Genomic DNA, 11427 nt, shown 5'->3' with positions numbered 1-11427 from the left:
GTGTTGTTTGAAGCCTTAACAACCGTCACACACTCGGCTCAAGTGACCCGATTGAAGCGCAATGACGGCAACTGCCTGCGCTCTCGTACCTCTCATCTCTCGACCACCCTTCCTGACCCTATTGTTATCAGAAAGGAGTTGAAAAAAGGAGACATGAGCACCGTGTCACACGTCAACCAAGGTTCGGCTGCCTGGCTGAAAGGTGACTTCCCACGCGCAATCAAGATATTCGAGGATGCAATTCGAGACCGGGAAGAGCTCTTCGGCTTTCATGGACCAGGAAAACTTCCGGTGAGGCTACTATATTTCCTACATGACGACCCTCGTCGCTTGTTATGATGTGAACGAATATCTCAACAGTTGTGGGCGTTTGTGGTATCGAAGACAGGAAAAGGGGATCAAACCCTCTCTGTACGGCCGGTGGGTTAGGGGGATGGTCCCGGTAGTTTGGTACCCCTTCCGAGATGGGCATCACCAAACCCGAGTTCTTTTCCGGGGCCCCCATGACTTGATTGAGAAACCAAGTCTTGTAGACCTCCAAGCGGCGCAGACCCTCTTGGTGCTGCTCTTGCGTCACTCCTCTACCCAGGTTCCATCGCCTCACTTGGTTGTTCTCACTCGAGTTCACAAGGTAGGATGAAGTCAGTGTGGATGAATGAACAGGTGACTATCTTGTTCTGTCTGAAACCTAGCCACGACATTTGAACAGCCTGATATTGAGCCGTATACAAGCTACTCTTCAAAGCTTTGCTGCTTCATCTTTTGTTCTCGTGGATCCACCAACAACTCCGGTCACTTTACGGCCACTTAGAAGGAATTCCGGATATTCGAATTCCCCAGCACCTACTGACCCATCTTTTAGGTGCCACGTACCTCCATCAACCACCAATACTGTACCGGTAACAAAATTGGCTGCATCAGAGAATAAATAAACCGTTGCATCTGCTATTTCTTTAACAAAGCCCCACCGGCCAAGGGGGGTTCCTTTTTTTCTGGATTTCGTTTCCCCATTGTTTGGGTCTCCTCCCTCCTCAGCTTCCTTTTTGTGACTCTTGGATAAACGATTCATACCTTCAGTACCGGCTATAGGACCAGGCGCTATCACGTTCGAGGTTACACCAAAAGGTCCATACTCAATCGCCACGTTGCTGGATAGAGCGTCCACTCCTGCTTTTGCCACAACTGCGTGAGTTTGTAATTGACGACCTGTGTAGTGCATAGTGGCAGACACGTAAATGATTCTTCCTCCAGGGCCACCAGCATAACCGCCACCTTCGGGTCCATCGCTGCTGTCGTCGTCGTCGGCCACCGACTGTCGCCTTGGAATACTAGAATATGAATTGTGTCTTTGAGCAGATTCGACAAGTTTTGGCATGGTAAGTTTTGTGACGTTATAAGACCCAAGTAAATCTATGTCGATGACCGTCTTGAATGCGTTTGTCGATAACTGTGACATGGGGGCAAGGAAATTGCCAGCTGCTCCAGCTCTGTAGATACACAGAACTTATGGGTCAACAATATCTGCGCATACGAAGATGTTTCGTGATAGAACGCCAAGGTTGGTTGGGATAAGGGACCAGGAGGGCTTCTCACTTACATTACAAAGTCGATCCCTCCCAGTTCAGTCACACATCTGTCAATTGCTTTTTGAAGGTTTTCCACGTCTCTGACATCCACGTTCCCGATCCCAAGGACTTTGCTACCAGTTCGAATCGATGCTATTTCCTTTGCGACTCGTTCTGCCTTTGTGGCGTTGCGACCCACGATGCACGCGTTTGCACCCAGATAGACAAGAGCCTTGACTTGTCCAGAGCAGATGGTCCCAGTGCCTCCGGTACAAAACACCACTTTGCCTAGAAAAAGGTTCTCTTTCCAAGAATTGGAGAGATATGTTGCTGCTGCTGTCGTTTCCGACATCTTTTCGTTTCGGGAATCAAGGACACGCACGGTTTGGGCAATGGGAAACAAAAACTACAACGAGATGTTGCAACTGATGTTTGCTTTTATCCGTCTGTCTGTATGTGTTTCGTCATTTCAGGTACCAAATCTTCTTCTATAAACAGACAAAGCTAGTAGTACATGGTCTAACAGAATGAAACTTGTGCTGTTTACAGAATGCTGGACCCACCGACCACCTGACATGGTCGAACCCATCTTCTCGGCTCTCCGGCCCAAGGTCCAATTTGAGAAACAGACGCTCCTCGGCCTGATCTATGTCATCGTAACACCCCAAGCCGAGGAGGATGGCCGTTCACTATCTCCTGAGGGAGTCTGTGTGCTCCCAATGATAACGTGTTGCCAACGATGCCGGGCTCTAAACTGGACCTAAGCACATGGATCACCTTTCCACATCTACTCTGTTGTTTGTTTGGTCTGAAATACCGTTGCCATCTTGAGAGGCTTACATGCTCTCTCTCTCTGATCTCGCCCTCTTTAAAAAAGGCAGGATATACCTTGTAGCCCGAATCCCGTCCTCCTCATCTATATCTTAGAGAGCAATTAGCAACATCTCGTTCACTCCCTTGATTGAAGAAAAAAAAAATCCATGGCCTGTATGTGAAGCTCCCAAATCTCCCCGAGAAATCCATTCTCCATTCTCCTTGGAATAAGAATCCTTCCATGTGACAAGACTTTGAATAACTTAGGCAGCTGCAGTGACAACCGCATGCTCCATTGCAGGGATGCTCGCAGCAGCAAGCTACTTGGACGCGCGTTTCTTGATCGGCCACGATATCCAAGACAACGCCGTTCTCGACACATGGCGGAAAGCCAACGAAAAGTACGTGGCAGGCTGCTTTGGCAAGAATCGGATGACAACATCGTACCACCGGATAAAGAGGTGGGCTCAGGACCCGACAACCTCCAGTAATCTCTTCCTCATCTTCGAAGGCCGGAGCTGGACCTATGGGCAGATCTATCTCGAAATAACGCGCGTGGGCAATTGGCTCATGACCGAGCTTTCCATCGGCCGCGGAGATGTCGTACCCCTGGATGGAACGAACAATCCTGAATTCCTCCTCATGTGGCTCGGCCTGGAAGGCATAGGCGCGACTCCAGCCTTCATCAACTCCAATCTGGCGGACCGACCCTTGGCTCACTGTGTGAAACTATGTCGCGGAAGTCATCTTTTGGCCGACTCAGCCGTACGCAGCCTTCTGGAACGAGGTGATCCGTCTGCGTCAAAAGAGCTCGAGGATGCTGGATATCAGGTCGTCTATTATGATAGGGAAACTGTCGATCTCGTTATGTTGGACACCACCTTTTTACCTGATGCCCGTACGGAAGGATTGAGGCCTGATTCTCCCTCCTGTCTGATATTCACCAGCGGTACGACCGGCTTGCCGAAGGCGACGGTTGTGACACGGGCTCGGGACGTCCTTGCAGGCTGGAAAGTGTCCAAGTACCTTGGTCTGCGCCCCAAGGTTCGGATGTACACTTGCCTGCCCCTCTACCACGGCGCAGCCAGAGGCCTTTGCTTCGTAGCCAGCATACATGCTGGCAGTACGGTCATTCTTTCTCGAAAGTTCAGCCACAAGACTTTCTGGCCAGAAGTCAGACATCATAACGCCGACATCTTTCAATACGTGGGCGAGCTCTGTCGATATTTGCTCAATGCAGCCGAGGAACCCACAGATAAGCAGCACAATGTAAGGATGGTATGGGGTAATGGCATGAGACGAGGTGAGTTGGCGCGCCCCCGGAGAGACTTCACCCCAAACCGATCACCTTCAATCTTTCCTACCGACGATTTTCGGATTCTCCGGGCCTGGACTGAGTAACGAGTTGTTCTGACGTTTGCAAAATCTCAATGCAGATGTGTGGGATTCCTTCCGTACGCGCTTCAATATTGACACCATCAACGAGCTGTATGCCGCAACTGATGGTTTGTTTGGCTCGTATAACAACAATCGTGGAGACTTTGGAAAATATGCCGTCGGGAAACGAGGGTTTCTATGGCATATGACGAACGGCGCCAACGAAAAGCGCATTCGAATAGACCCTTTGACAGAGGAAATAATACGAGACAATCGTGGATTCGCGTTCCCATGCCGAACTGGGGAGTCGGGTGAAGTGGTTTGTCGTGCTGATCCAAAGAATCCCGGGAAACTGTTCGCAGGATACTATGGGAATCCCAAGGCCACAGACAAGCGGATACTCCGCAATCTTTTCGAGCCAGGAGACGTATGGCTTCGTACAGGAGACATGATGAGAGAAGACGCTGATGGGTGCTTGTATTTTGTCGATCGCCTGGGAGACACGTTTCGCTGGAAATCGGAAAACGTCTCGACGAACGAAGTGGCCGACGTCCTGGGTCAGATGGAAGAAATAGCACAGGTGGCTGTATATGGAGTTCAGCTGCCTCTTGCAGATGGTCGTTGTGGTTGCGCCGCTGTTGTGCTGGCTGACAAATTTCAAACCAGCGAAAACTTCAACTGGGACAGACTTGCAGCTTCTGTAACGTCAGTCCTTCCTCGCTACGCTGTGCCAGTTTTTGTCAGACTCGTCAAAGAGCTTCCGCAAACGGGAACGATGAAGATTCAGACTGGAAAATTGAAAGAGGAAGGGATCAGTGAGACTCTTTTGAAGAGTCACGAAAGTGAACCTGGGAGTTCAATTTACTGGATGGCCCCTGGACAAAAGACATATACCAAATTTGGCATAAAGGACTGGAACGCCTTGAAGTCGGGGAGTGTCAAGCTGTGAGAAGAGGATTGCAATCTCGAACTGCTAGGCAATTGCTATCGACTTTTCTCCAAGCAATGATACTGCGAAGGCCAGCTAAGCAGACCATCTCGATAAGACAACAAGATCCCATATCATGAGCTCAATAATCCTGTTCACTGAAAAGGTAGACCTCGTCAGAGGGAAGCATCGACGGAAAGTTCTCTGACGAGAAGTCAAGTTGCCCAAGGTCCTGTAGCATATACCACCAATCGTCGACCTCTGGAAAGTTCAGCAACTGATCTATATCATAGTCTGCGGAAGTATTATATCGCTCGGTTTCCCGGAGAGGATCTTGTAGGATTGCTTGCGGCTGTTGCGGCTGTTGTGAGTTGTCTGAGATATTTTCTCGGCTAATTGGTCCAACGGCCGCCTGAGAATTCGAAGTTTTCTGCTTCTGAGTCGAAGTGACTGGCGATAGTGCTTGATCTTGTTTTCCCGTAGACAGAAATTGATCATGGGCAGAGACCAGACTACAAAGATCCGATGGTCGTATATCATCATCACCAGAAGTTAGATTCGATATCGAATCTACAAAAAGACTTTTGTCAGCAGATCGCCAATTGCTTGGTCCAAGCATGGAAGGAACACATGATTTCGAACCTCGTAGTTTGAATTCCCGCATGGCTTTCATCATGTATAGTTTTATATGGCCCATGTCAAAGCGGACATCGCGAATGCGGAGGATGGTGGCGAAGCATCTGAGGGCATTCCCCTTCCCTAAGCTAGACGAGTTCCGAAGTCTTTTGTTCAAGCTCATCAACATGAACGGTATGTCCACAGTACTCAGCCTGTATCACTATTATCTCAGTGTGTGAAAACCAGAAAAGTGAGGACGGAAACGAACGTGCTGAGCGATAGATATTCTGCTGAATTGTTTTGTACCAAATGTTTAAAACATTCCGTGATGGCATCGACAGCATCTGTCAACTCTGAGTGACGGTTTTGCAGATGAGTCCTATGAACCTTTTCGGGAAGTCTCAGATGGCTAGACAAAAGATAGCCATGATAGTTGCATATGGCTATTCGAACATTGCTAAGCAGTAGGATCCATGAGTAAAGGTCGCTGGTATGGAACCTGGATTGGGACTTACTGATAATGCAAGAGGAGTGACGTGGCATAGAGTGAGATCGGTTGTCGATCGCTTTTCGCCAGTGATTCCAAGCGAGGCAACGAAGCTCTTGCCCAATTGTCCAACGGCGCTTTGGCAGTTTCCAGTACCTCAAGGACATTGGTTGAATTGTCTTCTTGATTTGACAGTTCCGAGGAGCGACCACTTCCCGAGTAAAACAACGAAGAAAGGCCGCTCAAAGATGTGGCAAGATCGCATTGGACGGTGACCAAGTTGCAAAGGATAATTTTGCTATCGGTATCGAAGACTTTGGAAATGGCAACTTCGGGTTCGAGATCATCCATAGTGATCCTGTCCTGACTGAAATCGAATTGCAGAGTGCTTATCTGCATTGGCCGACGAGCACCCATTGATATGACTCTGTCACGGAGAATGCAACACCACCACAGTCGCTTCAATGCCTCGCGCTCCTTCTCGGACAGTTTTGATTTCGAAGAGGAGTAGCGATGAGCATTCAGCGAGATCGCGCGCTGGGTTGCAACGGCCAACCATGTACTGTTGGACAGCTGGTCTTGTTTTGTTGCGTGGAAAGAGAGTAATAATGCAGCCTGGCACACAATGAATGGGTCGCGCTCAATCTGGAAGTCATAGAGCAGCTAAAAACGGAAGACGAAGTCAGCGTGGGCTCCCTCGAGCTCTTGAAGGGTATCTAGAACCTTGGCTTCACGATATAAGGCTTCTCGGGCCTGACCATACGAATCATAACCGCATTGTCGGATAGCATCAATTGGCAAAAACTGGATCGTGTTAGCGGAACATCCTCCCAGCGGATAGACATGTGTCAACTTACATTACATGTGGCACACATCAAGGCCTTCAGCAACAGCAACGAGACGTCTGGCCTCGAGCTCACCCGGTTCCAGTATGCAGCACCAAAGTCCGCTTCATCAACGATAGGTATGGTGTGATGCATGTAGAGGAAATAGTGGTTGACAAACATGTCTAGGACTTCTTTTTGTGGCAAATGAAGACATCCACTTGAATCGAGAAACATCACCGTCTCGTTGTTCAAATTCTGGAGGTTGGAAGCCGAGACATTAGAATAGTATGAAAATGGTAGGCGCATGGTGCGTTTGGGAGCTACTGTAGGGAATGGAGGTCAGCCAGTTCACTCATGAAATGCAAAAGGGAGTAATAAGACTGACAAATTGACTCCGAAGAACGAGCCCATGGATGTAAATGGCTTGTTGGTTGCGATGACTGCGTGTATTCACCTAATTCGGGCTCGATGTCGTCCACGCTGGCCAAAGAACTCCCATCCGGGGATCCCGATAGGTGTAAGTCTTGAGAAGATATCTCTCGAATCGGCCCTCCGCAGGCTGTTGAAAGGGATTGTTGTGTTGGCGCTGGGACTTGTGCTGATGGAGAAGTAGATTTGCTGGGTAGTAAAGGGTATATTGTAGGATTGTACACCTCGCAAGAAACGCCGTCTAGTCGACAATTTGTGCAGGGAGGAGCCACAAACGCGACATCACATCGCACCTTTCGCTCATGGCATCTGTTACACGCTCTGCGAGCGCGCTTTCTCTTCTTGCTGGCTAAATTTGTTGTTCCACTCAATGGTTGGGAAGCTTTGCGTGTAACAGACATGCGCTGAGCCATTGTTTGTGAGACCGGTAGTCGTCGTAGTGAAAGAGATATTTGAGAAGCACGTAGCTGCGGAGGAAAGTGTCTGTCAGTTTATTGAGTCAAAAATCCGGGCCTGTCAGTGTCACCAAGGCCCACGTTCCCCAGATTCCCCAGGAGGCTACTGTAGAGCTGTGAACTAGGTCCCACCAGGTTAGTCTTCTCAAGAGGCTGTCCGGGACCAGGCTTAAGCATGCCCATCGCACTGGAGAATCCTGGTCAACGATTTTGTTCCGTCCTATTCGGTCTTAGTCCTTACTCTTTTGCTCTCTATTCGAGGGAAGCATGAAGGAGAAGGTTCGACCTACCAGTAGAAAGTCCGCACGGCACAATGTCTAGAGGTCTGTGGCCTGGTCAGACCATCGCTGGCCTAGACCTGTAACGCCGAGAGTCTGTTTGCAATGTAATCTTCCCTGGAGAGCTTGCCGAGGTTCGCAGCCGAGGTCTGCTCTCGGTCTACCCTCGTTGATGGACACTCATCCATCAGCGATGGCGTTAGGACTTGTGCTCAGTTGCCTCCTCGGTGATGGAAGAATTAAATCGTCAGGCTGAGGCTCACTCCACGCGCACTATTGTGTTGTCAGAATGAAGTTTTAAGAAGGATATCGGCCATGGAGCCCCATGCGGCCGGCACCGACAACTTGTCTAGGACTGACTCGCTCCAATATTGTTCAATTGAACATGGCACAACAACGACTTCAGCAAATTGCTGGACATGGAAATTTTCCTCGAGGTCTGTTGGAAGGAAAGACTGCCATTGTGCGCGAATTTTCGTAAACACTCTCAAAGAAGGCTAATCTAACTTGGCCGTTTAGATCACCGGATCAGGTCAAGGAATCGGTGCTGAAGCTGCGAGGCTCTTTGCTAATGAAGGCGCCAAAGTTGTGATATGCGATGTCGACAGCAAAAAGAGCAGCGCTGTTGCCGATGAAATCTGCGCTTCGTTCCCTGGTCGCGCCATCTTCGTCCCAGGCGATGTAACGGATCCAGTTTATCTTCAAAATCTCGTCACGAAAGCCGGAGAATTTGGTCAGGGCAAAATTCATATCATTGTAAACAACGCAGGGTTTACCTGGGATGGTGTTATTCATAAGCTGACCGACAAGCAATGGGAGACGATAATTGCCGTTCACAACACTGCCCCCTTCAGGCTGATTCGGGAAGCATCGCCCTATTTCCGGGTCAAAGACAACGATGTCCGAGTCATCATCAACATCTCGAGTGTGGCCGGCACCCATGGAAACGCTGGTCAGGCTAATTACTCTTTGGCGAAAGCTGGGATGATTGGGTTGACCAAGACAATTGCGAAGGAATGGAGCCAGGTATGCGCCTCTTGTCTAACGAGAGAAACTCAAGTCCTTGCTTACCTGACTTCAACAGTTCGGCGTTCGCGCTTGCACAGTTGCCTATGGACGCATAGAAACGCGCTTAACCCGTGCTAGGGAGGAGGGGGCCTTTATGGTCACACCCGACGGACAGCGTGTCGCCCTTGGAATTCCAGGTGCACAGCTTGCCAAAGCAAGCAGCTCCGCCAAAAGCTCGTACGTGCATAACACTCTTGAGCGTGCTGGGACCGTCGCAGAGGCTGCAGGGGTTATTCTAGCAGTCGCAAGTCCGTACTTCTCCTACGTCAACGGCCAGACGATCGAGGCGACTGGAGGCATGTTTCTGTGAGCTTACTGTTCTGGAGATGAGTATTGGAAGGGACGAATGGATGCATAGAATAGCAGCAAGCATCTTTCTGGCACTCAATGTATGATTCAGGACATCAATGACATATATGGCATCCATTGTATTCATCAGATCTCTAGCCTACCAAGACTTTCGTACAGCAATCCACTTTATGCCGAATCCACATTACTTGTCGACTTCGAACATCCTGCACGACCTCAAATTTGAAGAATGGGGAACTCTCCTTCATGCAGTCTCATACCCGTACATGGGATACTCCAAGAACAAAGCCACCTCCTTCTGGTACGAACCCACACTCAACTCGGGAGTGTAATGGGTCCGCTTACACCCCTTGGGGACTTGCACACCCTTGAACCGATCGGCAATCCAATCCAACCAGACCTGTTGTCCGGCATACAGCACAGGCACATGCGTGACGCCCTCGAACGTGGCGTACTCCAACGCACCATCCGCGTACTTGGAACACGTCTCGTTGACGGCCGCCGTTGTCCCGTTGGGATTCACAGACGGGTCCGCCGTGCCCTGGAGGACCAACATGGGTCCGGCGAACGGTTTGCCGCCGTTGCGCGTCAGATTGTCCAGGGCGTTGAAATACCACGTCTGGTTCCAGTCATCCTTGAACAGGTTCGGCTGGCTGAGCAGCTCGAGGGCGACGGACTGACAGCCCTGGAGACCCTGGAGGAGTTGTTGCGTCTGCACGCCCTTTTCCGTCAACCACGTCGAGAGCTGGAAACTTTCAAACACGGACTTGACGCCCGTGCCGACGCGGACGAGCATCGAGTTCAGAGGTCCCGAACTGCTCATGTTGCTGTTCGATGCTGGACTGATGGTCGTGGTGGGCGACCCCGCGATCGTGCCCAGGTAGCCTTGGACGGGGTTTTTCGCCAGATTCTGCGCCGCTCCCCACGCCGCGCCGCCACCTTGACTGTGGCCCATGACGACGAACTCCTTGCTCAAGCTGGGCCATGTCTTTTGCGCCGCTTGCACCGAGTAGATCAGGTCGTTGCCGTGCGCGGGGCTGGAGAGGTATTGGTGCTCTATGAAGTTGCCCTGGGCGTCATGATCGACGCCGAGTCCGGCATAGTCGGGCGCGACGACCACGTAGCCTTGTAGTGCTAGGACGAACGGGGCACTGTATTGATACCATAAGTTGCGGATGTGAGAGGGTCCGCATTCGGCGCTCCAGCCGCTTGTCCCGTGGCCCCAGACGACCACGGGCAGACCGGTGATGTTGTCGAAGCGGCGAGGGAACCACGGCCAGAGCACATATGCCGATGCCGGGATGGTCGTGCCGTTGAGGTTCTTGGTCATGAAAAGCATCCGGGACAGTGCGACATCTGGAGGCACGGTGTAGAGTGACGTGTTTGTGAACTGCTCGACTTTGATCACGGAACCAGCTGGAGCGTGTGAAGAATTGGACGGGATGTCCGTGTAGAAAGGGTCGAGCTGGGCTGAAGATGCAGCCCAATTGGATCTTTCAAAATTGACAGCTACCAGGATGGCATCGGATAATTCATCGGAGAGGTTCGCTTTGGCAATCAGAGACTCGGCCTGTGAAGGGTTGAGTTTGCCGTACGTCGCATTGAACGTGGTGTTTTGAGCTTCAGCCGGGTTCTGTATCTGCGACTGAGCACAGCAGAGCGAGATGAGGAACAAAGTCCAAGCTATAACGAGCATATTGGGCATCATTCTGGAAGACTGTTTCGAGATTCCTAATTCATGGCAATTTCGCACTCACCTCGAAGAAGGAATCTAGCAACCGTTACATCGTCACGCCCATGGGGGTTCCATGTCATGGATATATACCATGCCCACCACCATGACGTTTAGCATAAATGGGTTGTGTCGGGCATTGTGCCGACAGCTCCATCGGTTCTTTTCATTGATTGTAGCAAGACTTCCTCCGATCAAAGACCTCGAGCCGTGTAGATCAAGGAGCTTAACACCGCTACCATTGCCGATTGAGCCGTGTGACTCCGCAGAGAAAACAAAGCTATGAGGTCTCGATGTGGAGAGTCTAATGCGGAGTTCTTGTTGTATATGGATATGGAGGTGGATGATTGTTAATATATTCGACGTCAATGATGGATACAAGTTGCGTCGCTCAGAATCTGCCATACATAAAGTACCGTGATACTCCCCCGTAGAGAGTATCCAAGCATTCCGAGTGCAGTGCCGATATCGCAACAACACTTCGCCGTACTAGTATCAACACTACCTCAGAAGTCAGCGATAACGATCCCTCATCAACGAT

The 11427-nt window shown here is 50.4% G+C and overlaps 4 protein-coding genes across 4 annotated transcripts; 1 reads left to right on the top strand and 3 right to left on the bottom strand.

Annotated features, from left to right (window-relative positions):
- Positions 1-739: 739 nt before the first annotated feature.
- PV06_03706 (uncharacterized protein) lies at positions 740-1917 on the bottom strand (the record flags this gene model as incomplete). Its single annotated transcript, XM_016404519.1, has 2 exons — positions 740-1487; positions 1598-1917. 2 exons carry the CDS (start codon positions 1915-1917, stop codon positions 740-742), a joined length of 1068 nt encoding a protein of 355 aa, XP_016265524.1.
- Positions 1918-4825: 2908 nt separating this feature from the next.
- PV06_03705 (uncharacterized protein) lies at positions 4826-6921 on the bottom strand (the record flags this gene model as incomplete). The annotated part of the gene is made up of 6 exons (XM_016404518.1): positions 4826-5253; positions 5326-5513; positions 5570-5758; positions 5817-6451; positions 6512-6592; positions 6646-6921. The coding sequence occupies 6 exons, from the start codon at positions 6919-6921 to the stop codon at positions 4826-4828; spliced, it is 1797 nt and encodes a 598-aa protein (XP_016265523.1).
- Positions 6922-8162: 1241 nt separating this feature from the next.
- On the top strand, positions 8163-9155 carry PV06_03704 (uncharacterized protein; the record flags this gene model as incomplete). The annotated part of the gene is made up of 3 exons (XM_016404517.1): positions 8163-8240; positions 8297-8803; positions 8862-9155. 3 exons carry the CDS (start codon positions 8163-8165, stop codon positions 9153-9155), a joined length of 879 nt encoding a protein of 292 aa, XP_016265522.1.
- Positions 9156-9398: 243 nt separating this feature from the next.
- PV06_03703 (uncharacterized protein) lies at positions 9399-10866 on the bottom strand (the record flags this gene model as incomplete). The annotated part of the gene is made up of 1 exon (XM_016404516.1): positions 9399-10866. The coding sequence occupies exon 1, from the start codon at positions 10860-10862 to the stop codon at positions 9399-9401; it is 1464 nt and encodes a 487-aa protein (XP_016265521.1). The 5' UTR covers positions 10863-10866.
- Positions 10867-11427: the final 561 nt, after the last annotated feature.

The sequence above is a fragment of the Exophiala oligosperma genome (genome assembly GCF_000835515.1).
Source record: "Exophiala oligosperma strain CBS 72588 unplaced genomic scaffold supercont1.3, whole genome shotgun sequence".
NCBI classification, from domain to species: domain Eukaryota; kingdom Fungi; phylum Ascomycota; class Eurotiomycetes; order Chaetothyriales; family Herpotrichiellaceae; genus Exophiala; species Exophiala oligosperma.
Note: the sequence above shows the minus strand (reverse complement) of the source record. Positions and strands in the feature narration are given on the sequence as shown.